This window comes from Rhinolophus hipposideros (genome assembly GCF_964194185.1).
Source record: "Rhinolophus hipposideros genome assembly, chromosome: 23".
NCBI lineage: Eukaryota > Metazoa > Chordata > Mammalia > Chiroptera > Rhinolophidae > Rhinolophus > Rhinolophus hipposideros.
The window spans coordinates 39,632,530-39,655,112 of record NC_138069.1 but is presented as its reverse complement, the minus strand read 5'-3'; the positions used below and the strand labels follow the sequence as shown (position 1 = coordinate 39,655,112).

Below are 22,583 nucleotides of genomic sequence, written 5' to 3'. Positions count from 1 at the left end.
TGCCGTAAACAAGAGGGGTTTCAGGCATGCCTCTGTAGGGCTTCGGAAAAAAATTCGCCACCCCTTCATATTATGTATCTCCAATTAAAAAAACAAATCACAAAGGCTAGGAAACATATTTCATGGGAAATTTGAATGACATCTTTTCAAAAATCCAAATGAGAATTTCTTTTTCCAAATGGAACCTTCACCACCGGCTTCAAGCTCACGGCCACCTGTGATCCCCGCTTCAATGATGAAAGCTTTGAATTCTAAACAGTCATCATTGCCAAGAAATGTTGCTTTCACAAGTAAGTAGTTAAAAAAAGGTTTAGGAAGTTTTGTTTTGCCACTTCAAAAATGTACATTAAAACTACATTTTAAGAATCTCTTTTTTCTTTTTTTTGGCAAGTATAATGTAGGAACTTGTTGGGATTTTGACTCCAGTCTCATTTCTTCATATAGTGTGTCAAAATAATGATGAAGAGCCAAACAATAGAACACTCAGGCTTGGTGAGGACGGTTGCCTGCAGGTGGCACGGTTGCCCCTAAAGGGACCCATCAGCCACACCGGCAGAAGTGTCTGTGTGAAGCCGAGACTCAAGCCAGCAGCCCGGAGCTGGGCCTGCCGTGGCACCTGCTCCCATCGTCCTCTCTCCCTGCGTCAGTTCCTACTGCTTCTGAGCACCTGGACACAAGGCCCACCAGCCTCATGGCCCTTGCCAAGTCAGGCAGCAGGGCACTTTGCGGCTGGCTACCGCCATGGATGTCCAGGTGGCAGCATCCCCTTGGCTGCACCCCGCACGCTGCCCAGATCAACACAGGCCACTGAGACTGACAGTGCTCCAGAGACAGACAGTGGCACCACTGGGCCAGCACTGGGCCCCGCCTGCTCCCCTGGGCCTCCCTGAAGTTCGGCTCACAGTCCAGGGGCTCCAGTTGCCCACTCTGCCAGGCTGCCCCAAGGATGGGGGTGTCAGTGTCTGTCTCAGGTACACCTGCGTTTCAAGAGAAGCACACCTGTGTGGCGGGAACAGCTCACATGCTCTGGCATAGAGAGCAAAGCAGAGCACCTCCAAGGAAGCAAACTTTTGCCAGTCTCACTGAAGCCCTGTGTAAGGTTGCACGTGATAGAAGCCCAAGTAAAAGAAGGTCATTTTTGGCTGACCTAAGTAGGAAAACCGGAGATAGTCTAGCTTCAGGTGTGGCTGGATCCAGGGGCTCAAATTATGTCAAAAGGATGCTGTGCCCTTGTCCACTGTCTCTCAGCTCTTCTCTTGGCCAGGCCCCCCAGCAGCTCCAGGATCCCTTCCTATGAGCTTATTGGCCCCAAAGAGAATGCTTCTTTCCAGAGAATTCCAGCAAATATTCCAGGACTAATGCTAGGTGGCCTCGCCTTGGTCATGTGAACAAATCAGTGAGCCAATCATTCTGACCCTCACTGTCCAGGTCACATCTCCAACCCTGGCATTGGGGGTGGGTCAGCTCCACTTTAGCCATGTGAACTGAAGCGGGGAAGGGCAGTTCTCCAAAGGAAAACCAGGGAGCTATTCCCAGGTGAGAATGAATGTAGGGTAGGCAGACAGAGCAGACAAATGCCCAACACAGGACATTTGCCCCTCACCCCTCAAACCAAGGGAAGAGGGACATCACTGCCCTGCTCAAGGGACGGGAGTGGGCTCCTTCTCCCAGACTGCCCCTTGCACAAGCAAATCCCGTACGCACATCTGTGCTTAGCTAGGCCCATTTCCTTACCCCTTCAGCTCTGCTCACCCGTTTCTACCAGTTACATCACTACTAAAAGACAAGAGAAGCAAAGCACTTTTGAGTGTGTTAAAACGCATAAAGGAAAACATTAACCTCGTGAGTGGGGTCTTTCAAGTGAGAAGGAACTGGGTGTATTTTGGTTGGAGGGTTGATAAAATCCTGGATCACTAATGTTATCTGCTCAGGAATCCCTCTGCTATTTGCTTTCAAGGTTTCTTGTTCAGAAAATGGTTAATAATTTGGTCAATGGCTGATGCATTCTTTAGGCCCTGAGGTTACACGACCACATTTGTTCCTGACAGTGGCGGATGGCAACCCTATGCTTGCTGGGTACAAGTGTTTGAAGTCAAGGTGACGTGAAGTAACATGAGCAGCGCGGCTGAAAGATGGCTGTAAACATTATCCTGAAAGCTCACCTTCCGATGTAAATCCATTTTCCAGAAGTAAGATGTTTGCAGTCTCTTTTCTGATCTGGGCTGAGTCAGTGCTGTGAACACACGAGTACAAATTTCTGTTTGAGTCCCGCTTTCAATTCCTTTGGGGAAATGTCCAGAAGTAGGTTTGCTGGGTCATACGTAATTCTCTGTTTAATTTTTTAAGGAAGTGCCATACTGCCTTCCCCAGTAAATCCCTTTGTATTGCTTTGCAAAATGTAAGTCTCCTTTCTCAGCAGCCCCTTCAAGCAGTCTCTCTCTTGCCCATCTCGTCCACATTTCTTGACGGAATGGTCCACGTTCACTACCCGCCTGTGCAAGCTGCCGTCCGCCCTCCCACCCACTGAAACCGCTCTGGGCCGGTCATCAGGGCCCAGGTTTTTCCTCAGACCTCAGCCGCCTGGGCCTGCCTCACCCTCGACACCATGGCCCCTTCTTTCCTTCTCTGCACTTGCCTTCCGGGCCCCTCACTCCCAGCTTCCTCTCCAGTGTTTCTCTCTATGATTCTCTCCTGCTGGTTCCTGTTCACCCAGTGCCCTGGGCATCCCTGTGGGCCAGAGTCAAACACAGAGCCCCCTCCCTCCCTTCCCTTCTCACTCTGAAAGAGACCTCATCTGCCCAGAAGGCATTTACGGGGCACATGTATGTGGACATCCCGGGGTCTGTCCTTTCCCACCTCCCTGACCGCGACCCGACTCTGAGCTCTGCACTCCCCGAGCACTGCGGTCTTTCCACATGAACCTGGTGGAAGCGACCAGAACGGACTGAGGCCCCCCTGATGCCGGAAAAGGTGTGGGGAGCATGACACAGCCTCTCAGCCCGCCCAACAGCCTGCAAGGTAGGTACTTTCAACCTGTCCAGTTTGGTTTGTTTTACATTTTTTGCTTATTAATTAATTTAATCTAATGGCTCATGAACATGTTACCATTGTAAACTGCTGAATAACACAAAGGCATACAGAGTCATAAAAAAAGTCCCCTTGTCCCACCCCCCCCAGCTGCCTCCTTAGAAATAGCTCCACCAATCCCTTCCATTCTGTGTTCACACATGCACACACATATCCAGATAAAAACATGTAGCTTTGTTTCAAATGTGGATGATTTTTCATAAATGCCTTTTGAGTTTGGTTCTGCAGAGTCCTTTGTGCACTTACCATTGTGTCCTAGAGGGCTCCCCACCACTACAGACGTCCCCTCACAGCTTCTTACTCTGCCTTGGACCCCAGGGTGTGGACGTAGCCAAAGGCATCTAAGGACTCCCCAGTGTGTCCAGGAACGGACACCTGTAAAGATTTCTTTGGACTAACACGTAGGAGAGGAATTCCTTGTTGAAAACAACGCACATTCTGTATCTCAATACTTTTTGCCAAATCGCCCTTCTCAGAAGCTCCATCAGCTATCCTCGCCTACAGGAGAACGGGGGTGGCAGCTGTGGCCAGCTGAAGGTTCGCTGTGGTGGCTTGTAGAAATGTTTACCCCAGGTTCACTGGCTGAGTGGAAACCTGGCTGTGATGACCCTGTAGGGAAGGCTGGGGCAGTGTGTCCCATCAGCTCTGCGGGGTCACAGTCCACTAACAGTGTTCAAATGGGCTGGGTATATATAGTACGTCAAACACCCCACCAAATGCAGTGAAAACGTCTTCGTAAAAAGTACAACAACTGGTGTTTAAGAAAACAAGTAGATCAGCTGAAGAAAAGTGTGTCACCTAAGAAACCTAGAAGAGAGGTAGGAGTGACACATAATAAATTCACGACAAAACAAACAAACAAATGAGGAAAATGTCGTATGTTTTGGATACTCTATGGCATTATTTTACGTTGAACGCAGACTCACTTTATGTGTGTTTAATGTTTAAATGCTTGATAGCATGCAGAAACGTTTGATGGGTTGTGTCCAAGTCTCCAAGGCACACTGTGCGTTGGTAGTGATAGTTGGGGAGATGGGGTGGGATCTGGATGGACTGGTAATGCAGTGGGGTCTTTCCCATTTAAAGAAAAGATCGGAGAGCCTGTTGCTGTCTGAAATTCACGACCCAGCATACTTCAGGATTGGGACGATGCTTGTGCCCATTCACCCCTCACCTTTGCCAACATGAATAATCAGCGGTCTTTTTCAGTGTGCTGCTCTAGCGGGCAAGACAGGGTAACCCGTTCTAGTTTCGTGTTGGAGGCTTCGAGTTGAGGTGGAGCCTTTCATCCTTCATTGGCTGTTTGTGTTTCCTGGCTCCTTTGGGGCTTCTGGGTTCACAGACCATCCTGCCTTGTACAGACAGACTCCTCTCTGGGCCATGCCCCCAAACTCCCAGCAACGCACTGCCCACCAGGCTCACCTTTCAGGGGTTCCCAGGGACCCGGACAGGCTCTCCGACAAGCAGCTTCCAGAATTGGCCCACAGGGCAGTTATGCCCATTCTGAGGGCTGTCTGGGTTTCTAAGCTTGGTGAGCCTCTCTCTGGGCTCCCACTGCCTCCCTCCCAACAGACAAGCTCCATCCCGGTGGGCTTGCCCAGGGGAGTGTCCCATAAAACACCAGCTGGCATGGCCACGCTGAGGGGATGCGGCACAAGGGACACGACCAAGGGTACAGGCCAGTCGCCAGGGCCTTTGGGAGAGTTTTCTATACTACCGATGCCACTTGTCATTTGGAAATGCTGTAAGGAGCTGAGAGCCAGGCTCAGCCAGCATGGACCGACTATCTCAGCTATGCCATAGACCCCGACTTTGGTCAGCTTCACTACTGAATGGCAGTCATGGCTGGTGTCTGTAAACTCAGGGGCCCCTCTGAGCAGAGGGCTGGGAGGAGGAACCCCGAGCTCCAGACAGTGCTGGCTTTCTGACTGGCTAAGTGTCTTTCTCCAGAACAGGTCAGAGAAGATAATGACATTTCAGGGTCTCCTGCTCATTAGTGTTCTCGGATGAGAGCAAGTCCCTAATCATGGAACCAAACACGCATACACTTATAATTGAGCAAAAATTTAAAATAAGGAGGAGTGGTGGCGGGGAGGGGGGTCCACACGGTGTGGGGGCTGTAAATGATAAACGTCTAAGTATTACTTTGTCTTGTGCACCTGAAACTAATAAAAAAAATTATTTAAAAAAAGACAAAAGGGGTAAGTATGTATGGAAAGTACCAACAGATGTAACCAAATTAGAATATTTCTAATGGTTCGAAACCAACCTCCACTTTGCACGCACACCCACACTTTATTATAACTATCTATTCTCTTATCTGGAGTAGAATGAAAAGTGTTATTTCCTCTGGTTAAGGTTGACTCAGCCTTGTACAGAGCACTGCTCTCTGGGTTTGTTTGTTTTTTTTAATTTTCATGGTCTAGTAAGAGATGAAGTTATTATGAGATAATGCAGCATTTTGATGAGTCAGCTCTGAGTTTCAATATGAAACATGTTAAGATTCCAGTATACAAATTAGCTGATATTTGCACCACTCTATGTATGTGTATACATAACATTTTTAATGTACTTAATATGAATTTAAAACATTGATATTAAATAAGGGAACTCACTTCCAAAAGAAAAGGTATTATGAGAAATACCATTGATATCCTAATAATAAAAAAAATATATAGGAGGATACAAATATTAAATTTCCTACATGGAGAAAAAAAAGATTTTAAATAATACAAAAAACTTACCCTTAGATTTACTAAACCACTTCTAGTTTGCAAAATGTCCTTATATCCATTTTTTCATTTAATCCTCCCCCAAACCCTGAGTTTTTAGTCTCTTTTTAAAGCTGAGAGGAGCTGAGTCCCAGAGAAGTTTAGGAACTTGCTCAATATCACACAGCTCAGAAATGGCAGAGTCCGAGAACATGAATGGCTGCAGCCGCTGTGGAAAACAGTCTGGCAGTGCCTCAAAGCATCAAATCTAGAATTATCATGTGACCCAGCAACTCCACTCCTAGGTATATACCCAAGAGAAATGAAACCAAGTCTCCACAAAAAATTTTACATAAATGTTCGTAACACAATCACAAGAGCCAAAAAAAGGGTGGCAACAACCCAAAATGACCATCAACAGACAAATGGATAAACAAAATGTGGTCCAACCACACACTGGAATATTATTCAGCCATAGAAAGGAATGCCGTTCTGATACCTGCTACATCGATGAACCTTGAAAATATTACGCCAAGTGAAAGAAGCCAGTCACAAAAGACCATATACTATATGATTTCCATTATAAGAAAGCCTAGAATAAAGAGAGCTCTAGAGATAGAAAACAGATTAGTGGTTGTTTAGGGCTGGGGTGGGAGTGGGAACTTGGGTTTGTTTCTGGACCTTTCTGGGCCTCCATTGCGTCAACTGTAATCACATTACGTGTTGGTAGAATTCCTGGATTGAGTGACATAATGCACAGTACCTGGCATAGCAAGCCCTGAGTAAGTTTATTAACATCATCATCACCTACTGGACTCAAACACCTCACCCATAATGCTTTTGTTCTCATTATAATTGTTTACCGTTAGTTTTCATTTTGCCTACCATTTGCTGTTTCTAAGCAGTCTAAAGGGGTTATCACTTGGGGCTCCCCAGGGCCCCTGGGGCCCCATCTAGGACACTTACCACCTGCTAGCGTACCTGTTTGGCTCCAGGTCTGTCTCCGACGGGCAACGGGCTCCCTAAGGCAGGTGGACTTCCTCTTCTGTCCAGCACCCAGCACAGACTGTAGCCAGAGCACTCACTCGATACGATTCTGGAATGGATTGGGTGGCAGTGGCGGGGGGGGGGGGGGCGCGGTGAGGTCTTTCAGGAAGGCAGCCAGGAGCCTGCGGAGTCCAACAACGCACACCCCCTTGGTCCTCTAATCCACTGGTTCTCCACCTGTTCAGGTGGCAGCAGAGAAGAGCATGGAAGAGGCAGCTCTGGCAAACCAGGAACAGCTTTCTTAGAAACTGTGCAAATTCTGTCCGAAGCACTCATGTTTTTCATACTTGTCAAACTGTCGGATGAAGATGGATTGGCCATTACCTCACATTTCAGTCCGTATTCATTTGCTACTTTATGGATTCAAGTTATCCAGGAGCACTCTGCCAGCAAACAAGATTACAGGTGGAGAAGAGCGAAGGTTTCACAATAATAAAAAAGAGGACATTTTCCATTGAGCTCATTCATGGACGTGTTTTGATGGGTTGGGAAAGTCGGCCAGTTTGCCTGGCCTGCTTGGTTCTGCTCTCAGCCCTTTGTCACTCAGAAACTCTACGCCAACCTGGGGTCCTGATTCCTTCCCAACCCAGGCTCCCTCCTCTTGGCCTAAGCACCATCTCCCCAAAATAAAGCCCCACAGGAAAGGGTAGTGAGGCCCCTGTGCTTTGGTTTGGGAGGAATGAGTGGCCATACGGGTTGTGGTGGGAGAGGTGTGCGAGCTTTGTCCTTTTATCCTCCCAGCACCTCTAAGGGGTCAATGTCATCGGCTGTTCCTGTGTCCTGATGAGGAAAGGACAGAGGGGCGAGCCCTGCCCCGGCCACATGTCCGGGAAGGGGACAAGTAGAACCCAGGCCTCTCTGCCACCAAAGGCCACACTTTGACCACTGGGCACCTCGGTCCACTGAAAATGAAAGTTCCCAATACCTCGGGCCCTGGGCTTTGCTGCTGGGGGCTGAGGGAGGGGGGTTGATAACACCCCCTCCCCTCACCCCAGCCTACAGCCCTTCATTCCGGACAATGTGGCTGAGACTCCTATCTGGTATCTCTTAGATTAGCCCCCAGCTATTTTTATTCTGCCCTTGCTTCGGGAAGAAACACAGCTTGGGCAAACCCTCAAGCAGGGCCCCAGGGGAGGCCATCATCAGCTAAGAAAACATAGCTTATTTTACATTTTACTCTCTGGTTTTCCTTAGAAGCATCTCCACCTTGAGTCACTGGGCCTCCAGCAGGGCCTTCTTAGGTCCCTAAATTCACCAACCCATTGTGCTTTCAGAACAATGTTGACTGGTATCTGTTGAATGAAGTCTCACTTCCCGGGACAGTGAGAAGAGACGTCAGGGAGAGGGGCTTGGTGAAGGGAGAGGGGACCCTGGGGGGGCAGTGGGAGGTGTAAGGGGAGCGGGGAAGCCTGGGCTGTGTGTGGAGGGGGAGGTCAGGGACCGGCAGAGGTGGACAAGTCCAGAGGCTCCTGAATGGAGATGAGGGAGGGGTCCCCCGCTCACATGAGGAGTCCACTGTGGAGACACAACTGTGGAAGCACTGCTGATAACCACGGATGAGCCTGCCTTTGAGAGAACATCTAGAGGGAGAAGAGAGAAGACCTCAGCCAGCACTTCAGGCTGAAAAGAAGATGAAGGAAGAAGATGAAGAAGGAAGAGCAAGCAGTAGTCGCAAGAGGGCTAGAGGCAACTGAGGAGCGTGGTGTCACCAAGCGGGAGGTGCCTGGGGGAAAGGTGGGGGCGACCTCCTCCTGCTGAGCAGCCCGGAGGTAACAGATGACCTCAGCAAGGCTTGTTTGGGGGCGAGTGATGGCAGTAGCAGAAGCCCAACTGCAGTAGACGGGGAGTGGGAGGTGAGGAAGCAGAGATTTGCACAGAAGCTGGGCGGTAAAGAGGAGAAGAAACAGCGGTGGCTCAAGGGGAAGCAAGCTCTTCGGCGTCGTGTCCCAGAGGATCCCCCTCCCTGCAGATCCCCTATGGCACCCAGGGCACAGGCAGGGCTGTCCTCCTGGGTTTTCCGGAAGGACAGGGGCCCTCGTATTAACGTGTAGTCCTCAGGTGCCTCCCACACAGCGGCAACTCGACAAACATTCATGCTTTTGATGACGATGATGAAAGCTACAGATTCTTGAAGATAAAAAAATCTTTTGTTTGGGGGATTAAAATCACCAACTCCCCAAGAAGTCTGACTAGTACGAGCGCCTCCTCGGGCTCTGGGCATTCCTTCTCAGTCATTTGCTGGTTCTTCTCTCTGTCTTTACTTCTTTTTTATATATACTCAAATCTCTGGGTGAGCCCATCCAACCTCGTGGCTTTAAATTCCATCTATATGCCAGAGCCTTCCACATGTACACCCCTAGCCCCGATTGGGGTCCCAAACTCCAGATTACATCGCCTCCTGCCTACCTGGCATCTCGACGTGGGTGTCTGACAGATATCTGAAACCTGATACGTCCAAAACCTAACTCCTCATCTTCCTCCTTTGGTAACTTAGGCCAGAAATCTTGTGTTTTGCTCTCATTCCTTCAAGAATGATGTCCGTTCCTTCAGGAAACCCAATCCAGTTGTTTCTATCTTCAAAATAAATCCAGAATATGACTACCTCTCTCCACGTCTTCTGCTGTCAGCCAGGTACAAGCCACCATCATCTGCCACCTGGATGGCTGCAATGTCCTCCTAACTGGTCTCTCTCTGCTCTACCCTTGTCCCCTTCACTTTGTTATCAACCCATAGTCAGATCAAGTCACCCCTCTGCTCAGAGCCGCCCCTGGCTCCCCATGTCACTCAGAATACAAGGCCACTCCTTCTAGGGACCTACACGGCTTTTTGTGACGTTGCCCCGTGTCTCTCTGACCTGCAGTGTTACTTCTCCTGCACTTCTCACACTCTGCTCCAGCCACGCGGCTTTCCTTGCTATTCCCCAAATACGCCAGTCATGCTCCAGTTCTGCACCCACATGTCATGTGTGTGTTTTTCCCACACCATCAAGCAAGTCTCGGCCACCAGCTGGGTGTCCTACAATTGAACTCAATTCTAACACTGTCCGCCTAGAGAGAGCTTCAGATCCCACAGGTTCAGGGCTCAGTCCCACAAGACTGCCCTCTCCCTCCACTTTAGATGCCAATAGTAAGTTCAGGTTGTCACCTGTGCTTGCGACCAACAGGCAACAGACTGGAGGCCCCTTCCTTGGGTTCAATTAATTTGCTAGAGCAGCTCACAGAATTCAGAGATATTACTTACTAGATCACTGGTTTATTATAAAAGGATATAACTCAGGAAGAGATGGAAGAGATGCATGGAGCAAGGGATAGGGAAGGGATGTAGACGTCCGTGTCCTCTCCAAGCTCACTCTCCTGACACTGTCCCTGAACGTCCACATGTTCATCAACCCAGTTCTCTGAACCTTGTCCTTTTGGGTTTCTATGGAGGCTTCCTTACAAAGGCATGACTGATTCAATCAAGGGCCATTGGTGATTGAGCTCCATTTCCGGTCCCTCTCCCCTCCCCAGAGGTCGGAGGTGGGACTGAAAGTTCCAACCCTCTAATCACAAGGTTGGCTTCTCTGGCAACCAGCCCCCTTCAACAGATCTGATTCGACTTGTTCTCTAGAAAGGACCCTTGGCTGCAGAGTAGAAGAGGAACTACGAGGTGGTACAAAACCAGGGCAAGAAACACAGTGGTATTGAAGGATCTCAATTCCAAATGTGAAGCCTCCAAAAAAACATTTCGATGTGGACCCAAAATTTTTACCTAAATGAAGGACAGTTGCCTTTTGTATCCCAAAAGGGTTATATACACATGCAGGAGAAAGAATACAACTGAAACTTAAAGACGCAAAGAATTAACACAGCTCAAGTGACTACAACAACTCTACAGTTGTGTGTTTTCTAGAGATTCAGAAAGTGATGGGGTAAGTTGAACTGTTTGGTAAGATGTTAAGTTTCTGCCTTCCTGCATCTCCTCTATATGAATTTTTATAAACGAGTTCTACAATGAAGGGAAAACAGCAGCCCACCCCGGGGTGGGGTCCTAAAGCTGCCTCATTAACATCGGACATATTTACCACTCTCCTCACTGAGAATTCCAAAGGTTTTAGGGGCTCTGGACCAGGAACAGCACCAAGACTGAACATACATTTCTTATTACAAATCACAGTATCATAGATGCGTCCACCGTAGGCCTTTGCTCTAGCTGGTCCCTGCATGGAGCCCTCTTCTCTTGGCTGTCCACTTATTAAGAGTGTGTGTGTGTCCCCTCAAGTCAGTGAGGCCACCTCTGACCACGCCTATATACTAGATCCCTATTAGCCTTCTCCACTCCCCCCCAAACACTTACCTTCTAACACAATGAATGTTTGTATGTTAATTGTTTATCATCTGCCCCTTGTCCCCCCCAGACTGTAAGTTCCATGATGATAGGAAGTCTGCTTTGTTCTCTATGTACCCCAAACACAGTGCCTGACACAGAGTAGGTGCTGAGTCAAGACCTGAATGAAAGCTCTCTTGACAGGCTGCTCTATACTTGTAATTCCTGCACTGTCAACTACTTAAAATGTAGCCCACAAGCTTGCCTTACTGTTTAACAGTGAAAATTAAAGTCATTTAGGAAATGTCTTCCAAAAACAAGACATATAAGCTTTGTACATTAAAAAACAAACAAAAAAAACAAAAAACAAGAACAAACCTGGTATCGGTTAAAGAATAAATCCGTAAGAGCATTTCACGTGGACGACTGCGTTCGGCCAGACCACGGAGTGAACGTGAGCACTGCCCCCTCCTGGTGGGACGTGGAGATGGCCGCCTCCTGCACAGCCAGCCCGCCTGGACGACTTTTAACCTGGTGGCTGACTGGGGTTGCGAGATAAATGTTATCCATGACATTTCAGAATGGGTCAAAGTCAACACTATTTTCAGAAGGAGGCAAGTAAAGAGGAGTAGAGGGTCAAAGGGAGAATTTTTAGGGAGTACAGAGCCCACACATTTCCACATTGTAAGGAGGATGTTGACAATTAGCGGGAAGCAGTCAAGAAAAATGTTAAGACAAGAAAATCCTAAGTTGATAACATCCATCTGCTGTCCTTACAGCTGGAATCTGAGCGGGAATTTCCCATCTGTGCTTTATTCTCAGCTTTAATTTGACTATAAATAAGACACATGCGTGCCCCATTTGCACCGAGTGTCTTCTGGGGCCAGAAATTGTTTAAGGATGACGCATATGATGTGTACACACACACACACTTTCACTCAGAACCTACTCATTAAACCAGTTGGTCTGGGGTGTGCAGCCAATCTCTATAACTTGGTCCCATGACGATCTGGCGCTTCAGAACTGAGGCCTTACCTGACCCCTTCCGCTCAAACACATCTAAACAACTAGCTTTCCCTGAGGCCCCTGCTGTTTGCTGCAGGAAACCTGGGGGCCCAGGGTCCTGGAGGTGGCGCCTTGGGAAACCCACTGCTCGGTCAGACAGAAGCTGTTCCTTTCTGGTCTCATTTGATTATCAAGTCCACTCCACGAGCATCTACCTGGACTATTGTGACCACTGTACAGGTGGGAAGATTGAGGCTTAGTGACAAGGGTAACTAGCCCATGCTCATGTGGTCCATTAGTAGTAGAGCGAAGACTCAAAACCCAGTCTTTGAAACCAAGCTTCAAAGTCCACACTCTGTCCGCATTACCCGTCCCAGGGCCTCCGGGGCTATAAATAGTGGGGGAGGCTGGGATTCATGTGCGACGACGTTAGCCAGGCCTATGGCACAGACACTACCATCTCTAGCCCGGCCTATCCTGGCCCTACCCCCTTGGCCTCAACAGAACTCAGGCCCAGACAGGCTTCAGCTTATCACTAGCCTCACTCTCTTTGGTTATATTTAGCTCTGGACCTCAAAAAGAAAGGCGTGGGCCAGCAGAGACACTGCACACCCCAGGCCAGGCTGCTGTGCACAGAAAGAGGTTGTCTGCCTCAGCTTTTTGGATGGCGGGTGGGCCACCTGCAGTGGGGGTTGTTGGCATGCTCCTTCCTTAGCGCGTGTGGGATCTTGTGGGATCTTGTTCATCTTGCTCCTTCGGAGAGGGACCACAGCTGCTTTATCGATGCATTTGTACCAGTCAGCAGTGTCTATCATACACTGCATGTGGCTGTGGCTTCCTACTTCTTTGTTGGATGAACAAGTAAATGATCTACGCTCGTGTCCTACAGCTCCGGACAGCAAACAGAAGCACGCAGGTTCCTGGGGGGATACCTTGTAAACACACATGCACTTCACTGTACTGAATGCAGTCAAGTTTATTCAAGGAATGGACATGAGTTTTCATCATCCTTCTTCCCCACGCTCTCTTCCCTCCAGCAGGTGCGTGTGAAGGCCACAGCAGGAGAGGGAGCCAGAGCAGGATCATCAAATCCCTGAGGGTGGCCTGAGTGCCCAACGGCAGCCACCCACAGTGTACGCTGGTTCTTAAGAGTTCTTGTGTCCCTGTAGGTGTCCTGATGACAGGTCTCCGACCCCTTGCTCTGCTCACCCTTTACAGGGAAACCACCTGCAAAGCCCTGGGGGACTCTCCATCCAGCCTGCTGAGCAGTTGGAGCCGACTGGGGGAGGGGGGCCGGAGCTCAGGAGCGTGACTGGATCCTGACACTGGAGCTTAAAGGGCAGAAGCTGGCAGCTCTCAGATCTTACAAAAATGGAAAGAGCCGCTTTTTTATGATATAGAGAACCGTAGCAAGAAAAAGGGCCAGGGCAAGGAAAATGAGAAGCTTGTCCGTCAGTTCTCGGCGATTATATTTTGTGATGAGCTTCCGTCCCAGCTGGATGGTCCCGGACATAGACTTGAATTCTTCATTGGCATCCAGGATCGTCCGGGAAGAATTGGCTGAAACATAAGAGGGAGGGAGCCTGACTCAGAGACTACAGAGTAGAGAATGCAAAGACGGCTGGGCTGGCTGGGTGCCTGGCGAACAACACGGCACTCGGAAGCAAGTTCCTTGAGCCAGGAGAGAACGCAGAATTGTAAGCTGCGTTCTATTTGTAAGCTGAGGTTCTAGTGGACAAGCCGGCAGCCAATACAGTGAGCGTGTCTCCGGCCAATGATTCCCAAAGTGGCCTGGCCTCTGGGGTTTACCAAGAGCCCTGGATGAAAAGCAGACTCCCAGGCCCCTCTGCTAACCCTGCTGGCACCCTTTCACACGAGCCCCTGGGAGAGCTCCTGCTGGGGAAACGTTTCAATGGGGATGTACTACAGAAACCAAAAGAGAAATGAGAGCAGCATGTCCCACTCTGGGTAAAACCACACTGTCACACAGTGAGGAGCCACACAAGTTAGCCAGCTTCGGGGGGAGGCAGAAAGGGAGGGGCCTGGGACAGGTGCCACGCCAGACTTCCTACTGTAGGCCTGGCTTTACCTAGCGTCTGTATGGCTTCCTCGCTCTGCTGGACCTGCTGGGACATCATCCTGCTGATCCCCATGAGGTTCTCTGTGATGCTGCTGGACGTCTGGGCCAGGCTCTCTTTGGCGGTTTTCCTAGAAGTCCAGAGTGGGAGGAGGGAGTCAATAAAAGCCAGGCTACAAGAAAGCCCCACACGCAGATGAGATCCCATTTTTAATCTATCAAATGAATAGACGCTTTTTAAATGTTCATGGTCAGTGCTGGCAAGGGTGTGCTGAGACCACACTCCCGAAGACCACCAGCGGGCACGTACACTGGTGCTTCCTTCTGGAACAGAGAGAGATACCTTTGCCGTAAGCGGTCTCCTCCCTGGAGAAGTTCTGCTTTCTCTACATTGTCGATAGCCATTTTGCAAGTGAGGTTTGCTTTCCTCCATGAGGCCTGATTGCTGGAATCAGAAGGGTCATGCGTGAGTTTCTGTTGACTCCACCCGGCTGCCAGTCAGCTCAAGTCACAGCAGTCCTTCCTTCAGGCAGGGAGTGATGGGCAAAGGCACCCAGGTGTGGCCCACAGTGCCCATCCCCATCTCCCGCCACTTCCTCCCCTTGGTTGCCCCAGCAACTGCTCCAGCTCTGGCCTCAACCCTCTCATCTGGACCCTGGCCGCCTCCAGGACGTTCCCTCTCCCCCCTCCCCCCCCGGGGCATCCAGAGGGAGCAGTGTAGCCAGGGCACAGCTCTGTTTATAGCCCGGAAAGGCTCCAGATGTCAGGGGAACCTCCAAGCCCCGCCCCCTATGCTGAGCATGAGGCCCGGTCACCTCTCATACTTTACAGTTCTGCACTGTGTGCTGGTTGGTCCTGTTTCGAGAACCATGTCTACGCGCCTTTGTATCACCAGAACAACAGTTTCTGGCCCATTAGTTATTCAGGCAGTGTATGTTTTAAGAAGTAGAAAATCACACAAAGACAGTTTTCCTCATTATTTCTCCAAGGTCTGCTGTTCTTTACATACCACGGACAAACTGTGGACCCCATGAACACACCGCCTCAGCAGGGCCTGAGGAGACGTGGTTTATTTACATTCTTTACCCGCCCTGCCTGCGAGAGACAAGTCCAATTTGTGGGCAGCCCCCTGGCGTTAGCAGCACAGCCTCTGTCCAGGACTATAAAGGTAACTGGGACCCCCAGAGAAGCACACTCAATCTAGAACTCTTATGCAGCTGGCTCAAGTCAACTGCACTAACCCCTGAAATACTTAAAAAGTCAAGCGTGGAGTACAGGAACTAATGGGGCGGTTTTCTAACAGCAGCCCTCCGTGGAAAGTCTTCAGATGAGCTCTCTGCCCCCTGATCAGCAGCTGCTCTGCCATGTCACACCTGATATTTAAAAGGAATCAGTCACGTTTTCAGACTGCTAGCGAGGGAGTTCTGCTGGGCCCTGCAATGCAGAGGTGAACAAGCGACAGTGCCTGACCTCACGGGGCTCCCATTTCTCGGGAAGCAAGACACGCCAGCAAATATTTATGTTCGGTGTGACAAGCACGATCACCCCGCCAGTGCAAGCACTGCGCACACAACCGCCAAAGCACGATTTTACTGCTTTCTCTCCTGCACCTTGCAATTCCACACCACGAACGGCCATTCTCAACTTTAAACCCATGCTGAATTGGTTCTGTCCGCCATTACTTACCATATACTTCATAGGAGGGGCGCTCTTTACTCAGTGTGTATAATCTGATGCTCTTGGTGGCCATGGAAGCAAAAGTCATCATGACACAAAGTATCACTACTAAGCCAAGCACTTGAACACTGGTCGCCACTCACACCCCTCCCTACCTAACTAGCTGCCACCATGCCCACGTCTTTGTCAGTCCATCTGCTCCTGGGGGCTATCAACACAGCTGCTGTCAGCCAGGAAGATGCTGGAGCATTCCTCAAATCAGAAGCAAAGCCACAAATACGGATGTGGCAGAGTTTGACCAATTAATAAGGGCGAAGAGAATGCCTAAGAGGAGAGTGGCCAAGCCGGGGCTTTAAACAAGAAACGATGTGGCTACCAGAGGATTGGATAAGATGATGGAGCCCTCAAATATTTTTGCAATAAAACCCCTCTTATCATTATGGTGCAAAAAGTCAAACGTGAAGGGACGGGTACCGTCTCATGCCATCAGACAATTTTGTTGGCAAAGTCTCCCAATTCAACACCAAGAAATAGCACAATAGCGCAAATACATAATCAAGTAGTAGCACATAGCCGCAATGATAACCTCAATTTTTTTTTTTAATATAACATAAGCTTGTTTGCATTGTTGGTTTCATTTTTTAAGATAAAGTCCCACTCAAAATTTCTTAAATTTTGATCCATCTTAAACAGGTTCACTTTTAAAAGGTAGACTTTTTCTGGCATCTCCTTAGATAAAAAGGACCTGTATTACAATAGCAACCTTTTTTTTTTTTGTAGTTTTGTTTTAAAAACATGAAATACAGTGTAATGTTAAATATGCTTTTGTAAACTATGGCCACTTCCACCTACCCAGTAGCCCCTGCCTGCCCCTCCCTTTGGGAATTACTGATCCAGAGAGAACCTTCAGTCTGTGTATAAATGAAACAATTAAGTTACTAAACCCAGGTTAGGCAAACCCAGGCCCAAACCTCCCAGGAAGCAGGTGGCACAGCAGGTGGCGCAGCAGAGGCCAAGGGCAGGAGGCCAGGCCCCGCCTACCTGAGCATGTGCTTTTTGTGACTCTCCACTTCCTGGAGCAGAACCTGCTTCTCCGACTCTCTGTCTTGCTCTTTAGCCGACTGCTCAAGCTCCTTTGGAAGAAAATAGCTCTATATTAAAATGATTTTATGAGCCAGTATAAAAGCTAGAGAGCACATCTATTTCTAGTGACGTCATACGACAGTACTTGTACACCCTCCTTGAACAGAACACCTAGGAACAACAGGTAACATGGAACAAACATCCTCATAGCTGGTTTGCAAGAAAGTAGGGAAAATCCCAAGACCCCAAAGTGAGGAGGGAATGAAGAGCCAGTGAGGTCAGCCCGGGAGCGGTGCGTGGCTGCCCTGGAGTGGGGGTGCGCTCCTGTAATGCAGCGCATGCCTGAAATGAAAAGGAACAGAAATTATTGAACAGGATCCACCCCTCAGCTCGCAGACCTCATGGGCACAGCAAACTGCTAGATGCTTCTAAATGCTCACTCCCAATCTCAGCCCCTATTTTACTACAGACCGGTGGTACACATTCTGCTGGTGTTAAAGCCCATGTAGGGACAGAAAATGAAGCCCAGGCCACCTGAGGCCAGGAATCAGACTGAGAACACCACAAAGCAGGACCCACACAGGGCTACACCCTCAATGAACAGGTGAACGAGGAAAACATCTGTCAACCAGCACAGAGACAACACGGAAGCTTGTCCTTTTTTGCTGTGGGCTCTGGCTAGAGGGATATGAAACACCTCCCCTGAGAATTTATAACCAGGAAGCTACCCTCATGCTGACCTGGGGTTCAAATTCATCCTCCCTGAGTGGTTCGAGAACCTCCATGAGGAGAAATTAACATGAAAAGTGCTCCCAGGCACGTGATCATCCCAGGAGATCTGGCAAAAGCAAACGCAAAAACCTCCGGAGACTTAGCTTCACGCCAGGCTGCTACACGCACAGATAAGGTCTGCTGGAGAGGACTGCACACAGCCGGAACGCTGAAACCAACGGTCCACCACAGCGAGGGGCCGCAGACGGAAGAGCCAGCAGCCCGAGACCCCCAGATCGTCAGACACGGAATTGCCGACAGACTATCATTAAAGATGGCCCCACAGCTCAGCTCTCAAGTCATGTTTTTTTGTTTACAGATTAAAAGCAAGTTCCAGTTTCAATCAAGCTACTGATGCTAAAACAACACTGTATTCGTTCATTTCTATACTAATTATGTATATACTAATTTGCATTTTGCAGACGCTGGGCAAGAACAAGTGTCTGTGTCCACCATTTCAGTAGCTCGGAGGTGACTTCCAAGTTATGGCCCCAGATATTGCTGAGGTAGAAGAAAAAGGATGTGAACTGGAAAAGTTCCGCAAATGTACTTAGTTAATTTGCATAATTATTTGCTTAAAATCTAGATTTCTTACTAGAATATGAAGTCTGAAAAAGCAGTGCTGTATCTAGTGTTCACTAAATTTACCCCTTGTGCCTGATACGTATTAGGCACCAAATCCTCCAAGGAAAGAATGGATGTATGGGAAGAAGGGAGGCGAAGGAGGGAGGGAAAAATGTACAGTTTCCTCGTGAAAGGTTGCGTGGAAGTTCTCTCTCACAGAAACCCAGGGATAGTTCTGGAAGAAAAGGGGTAAAACAGTTCGCACACAAAGACACTCACACAGATATTTCCACAGTCACTGCCCAGCACTTACTATGTACAGGACACCATATCCTGAGGCTATGGGGCCAATTATTCTCCTAGCATCATCACACAATCTTGTTGCAAATATATAAAGAGGATGTAAGATCTGAAAAAAATCAAACAAATAGATATCTTGTATGTATTTCCAGGTATGAATGTTTAGGAAATACAAATTAAAGCTGGGATGAGGTTACTCATTCACTGTCCACGTGCTCATAGGGCCTCGATTGGTGCCAGAAGGAGCTGATGATGGGGGGCGGGGGATGGACATAATAAATATGTAAATGTACTGGGGAGGTAATTTTCATTAGTGAAGGAAATAAACACTGGGTGAGCAGGCACTTAACAGAAAGAACAAAGAAATACTTGGTGGGTATGGTTGGAGAGTTGAAGTCATGTGAGTTGAAGAAAGAAAGGTCTTTTAGGAAATAAATTAGCTTTAAAAAGCAAAAAAAAAAGAAAAGAAAAAAGAAAAAAAGGGCAATCCAAATAAATGTCCTTTGATAGAGGACTAACTAAAAAAAAATATGGCTATGAAGAAAGAAAGATGAAGCTCCCTAATACTGATATGGAAAGATTTCCAATACATATTGTTAAGTTTTAAAAGGCAGTGTTTTTATATGTTACCTTTTAGATGAGAAATGGGAAAGAAATAACGTTATTTGCCTTTTTTAGTCTCTGAGTAGAGAAAACTATGGAAAGATACATAAGTAACAAACAAAGGTGGTTGGTTACTTGTTTGGAGAACGCAAAAGGGGCATAACTGAGACTTCACTGTATGCCAATATTTACACACATACACATACATATGTATAAACCATGTGAAAGCAACACCCTTTCAAAAAAATTAAAATGATTAAATCAGTGCTAGAGATGGAGGCAGAAAAGACACTACGTTCAGTGACACTGCTGAAATTCTAAAGTGAACTCCTATGACAAAAACTGTGTATTTTCAAAACTGGGCTTGAAAAACACACAGGACATAGACATACTGTTTCTCAGGGTCTAAACGGCCAGTTCTTCTACCAGCTTTGGAACAGACTGTCTTCTTCTGTTAAGGAACAACAGTTGCTGGCTGGCATTTGGGGCCATGCGATATGAAAAGCACAAGTCTTTAAACCTCAGTACCATATGCAGCCAGAGTAGGTGCGCAAGACTCACCCAGAGATGGGCAGATCCACGCCCCCCATTTTACCCTCACCGAAACGGAGGGTAAAACCCTCCGTTTTACCCTCACAGAGGCAGAAACACCCGTACTATTCAAACTGGTACCTCTCCCTTTGTTGTCTTTTGAGATGGCACCTATACCACAGTTAAATTCAAGAGTGTTATATGTGCATATGCTGTGATTGGTCACTACAGAAAACAGAAAGGAAGGGGCTGGGCAAAGCGGCAGCCTGAGAAAAACAACAACCCAGCAGACAATGGTGATGGATTGGAGAGAGTGGGAGAGAAAAGAAAGCAGTTCAAGTGACCTCAGAGTTTTCAAGTTGAAAAATTCCAAGCAAAGACGACGGTGTCCCTGCCCTCCACTTAGCACAGCTGGCAGTGCTCTGCACTCCCAGTTCCTCATTTTCACCTGGACAGCAGCTTAGTACAGTGACTCTCACTGTCTGGACGTCTCCTCAAGAACCTGAACAGCAGCGGTGAGTCCCAGGACCAAGCCCCCTTGATAGTACCCCACTCTCAGCATCTCAGTTCTGCAGCCACTCACCTGGATTCTGTGCCGTAACTGTTGAAACTTCTCTTTCACTTTAGTATTCAATTCAGTCAGTGCACTTAATGGTCCTGAACAATCTCGAATATCCTAGGAGACATCGAAGAGGTGAGGGGCCTTTCTCAAGGCAATGAAATGAAATGATGCTGTCTGTACAGTGAGAGAGCTAGCGTAGACCACCACTAAGGTAGGCCCACGGACGTGATCTCTGCTCTTACCTCTGCGACACAAGAACATCATTTACATTTTTCTCCTCCCTCTTTAAATTAATTTTGAGTAGGTAATATAAAAGAATACAAAGAAACACAACTCTGTCTTGACTTATTAGTTCCTAAAGTTTAACAAAATGCCACCCGACCGGTAGGAAAGGCTTAACGCAGCTTGCGTGTTCAATTAAAATGCACAGCCAAAAGTGATACCATAACTTTAGAGCTTTCCAACTTGAAAATCAGGGTGCTAAATTCCTGGCCTCATAGGACGAGACTGACTTCAATCTGATTCTACAAACCACCTACTGTAAATCACTGTTTATACACATATTCTAGGGGAGACTTAGAATTTGTTTCTGAACATTCAGAATTACGGGAGTCAGGTTTTAGAGCAGGCCCTACAGCCGGACTATGCGAATTCAGATTCTTGCTGCAGCGATTTACTATGTAACCTTGAAAAAGTCACTTGAGTTGTCTGGGCTGGTTTCCTCCTCAACACATTACCTAACTCATAGACCATGGGTGTATGTAAGGTGCTTGGCAGAGGGGCTGGAACACAGTGAGAGTGCAATGAATGCAGTGAATCGCGCTATCATCAACCTTTCTCATCAGCGTCTAGAATTGGTCCGTTTCTTAGCTTATGAATGGGAGAAGGAAGTTCAAGAAGTTTAAATGTTTATATCAAGTTTCCTCATTTGTTCTCCGGCTTACTCATTAAATCACAATTCCTGGCACCATATGCAAAACCACTAATTCGGTTTACTTTGCATCTGGTTTCCGTGGGGAGCCCTACTTTCCTTCACTTTTGGCCTTAGCTCGATGCAAACTCGGAGCCCACGCCTCATGTTTAGTAACATTGGTTGGCAATGGAAACGACTTGCTTCAAACCCGGGTTCACAACTCTTGGTTTCTTTTGCTAACCTCAGGGAACCATTTCTACATTCCTAACTCTCGCCTCTGCCGTGGTTTACTGTACAGCTTTCTGCCTCTAAATGGCGTGAGCCAAAGCTCCTTCAGTCCCCTGAGCAGGGACGACGTCCCTTCTGAAGGCTGCCTTTCCCCGTGCAGGTCCCGGGTTTGCTACCACCTGCCTGCTGATGCGGCGTTGGCACTCGACTCGATCCCCCCATTTCCAGAATCACAACTGCAGCGGAGGTTACATTCAGTCCACCCGCGCCAAGTGGTCTCGGGTGGCACGGGGCACGGGAGCCGGCGGGGCTGGCCGGCAGGGGGCAGGCCTAGGGCCTCCGGGACGCTACCAAAAAGTGGGGCGGGGCCAAGCAGGGTGCTCGGCGGGTGGCGAGGTGGTCCTGGGCGAGGCGACCGCCAGGGGTGCGGACGGGAGGGACCCCGCAAAGGGGAAGCCTGGTCGGGGAGGGGGACACGGGGTGTCCCGGGGGAGGGCGAGCCAGCGGCCCCCGGATGGCAGCTCAAGGCCCACGGTCACGGGGAAGGGATCACAGGGGTCCAGAGAGCAGGGAGCCGGCCTCAGAGCTACCTAGGAGTGCTCGGGGCCCGTCGTGAGTCGTCCCCCAGCTGCGGCCCCGACCAAGGGAGGCGGCGGAGCTCCCCGGACAGCAGCGGGGCTCGGGTTCAGGGCGGCTGGAGCCCAGCAGGGGTCCCGCGGATCAGTACCTGGATGAGCGCCTTCACCTCCAAGTCGAATTTGACAATCTCTTGGTTGCAGATCCGGACGTGGACATCCTGGGCAGCCGCCATGCTGGAGACGCCGACTACGGGCCGCGGCGGTGGCCAAGTGCAAACGCGTTTCGGCCTCTGGGTCTGGCGGCAGCGCCCCCTAGAGACCGGCCCGCGGCGAGCGAGAGTGGCGGCGCCGAGTCGGGGGACTCGTCCTTGACACGGGGGGGGGGGGGGAGGGGGGGCGGGGGGGAACCGGCCTCGATTCTTGGAGTGGTCCTAATAACACGGAGAGGAAGACAAGAGGGAGTATCAAGAACGCTGTCGCGGGGGCCTCTCCCCACCTTCCGCCTGTCTGCCACTGTGATGGTTACAGACTTTTTTTGCAT

At 49.0% G+C, this 22,583-nt stretch overlaps 1 protein-coding gene across 2 annotated transcripts; it reads right to left on the bottom strand.

The window, feature by feature from the left end:
* Positions 1-10,523: 10,523 nt before the first annotated feature.
* Positions 10,524-22,294, bottom strand: BNIP1 (BCL2 interacting protein 1). Of its 2 annotated transcripts, XM_081035904.1 has the most exons (7): positions 22,192-22,294; positions 20,345-20,437; positions 18,641-18,736; positions 16,951-17,042; positions 14,576-14,677; positions 14,245-14,363; positions 11,926-13,715 (listed from the first exon to the last, which is right to left on the bottom strand). In XM_081035904.1, the coding sequence occupies exons 1-7, from the start codon at positions 22,273-22,275 to the stop codon at positions 13,519-13,521; spliced, it is 783 nt and encodes a 260-aa protein (XP_080892030.1). In that variant the 5' UTR covers positions 22,276-22,294; the 3' UTR covers positions 11,926-13,518. The 2 variants fall into 2 exon arrangements, with proteins under 2 accessions (XP_080892031.1, XP_080892030.1); XM_081035905.1 differs by lacking the exon at positions 18,641-18,736 and having other exon boundaries at positions 10,524-13,715.
* Between the last annotated feature and the right edge of the window lie 289 nt (positions 22,295-22,583).

What these genes read in the sequence shown, in the direction of transcription:
- BNIP1 (XM_081035904.1), bottom strand. Translation starts at nt 22,275, where the DNA reads ATGGCGGCTGCCCAGGATGTCCACGTCCGGATCTGCAACCAAGAGATT. An exon ending in AGGTGAAGGCGCTCATCCAG is followed by an intron (nt 20,438 to 22,191) that starts GTACTGATCCGC and finishes GATGTCTCCTAG; the next exon opens with GATATTCGAGATTGTTCAGG. An exon ending in GGAAGCCATACAGACGCTAG is followed by an intron (nt 13,716 to 14,244) that starts GTAAAGCCAGGC and finishes CTTATGTTTCAG; the next exon opens with CCAATTCTTCCCGGACGATC.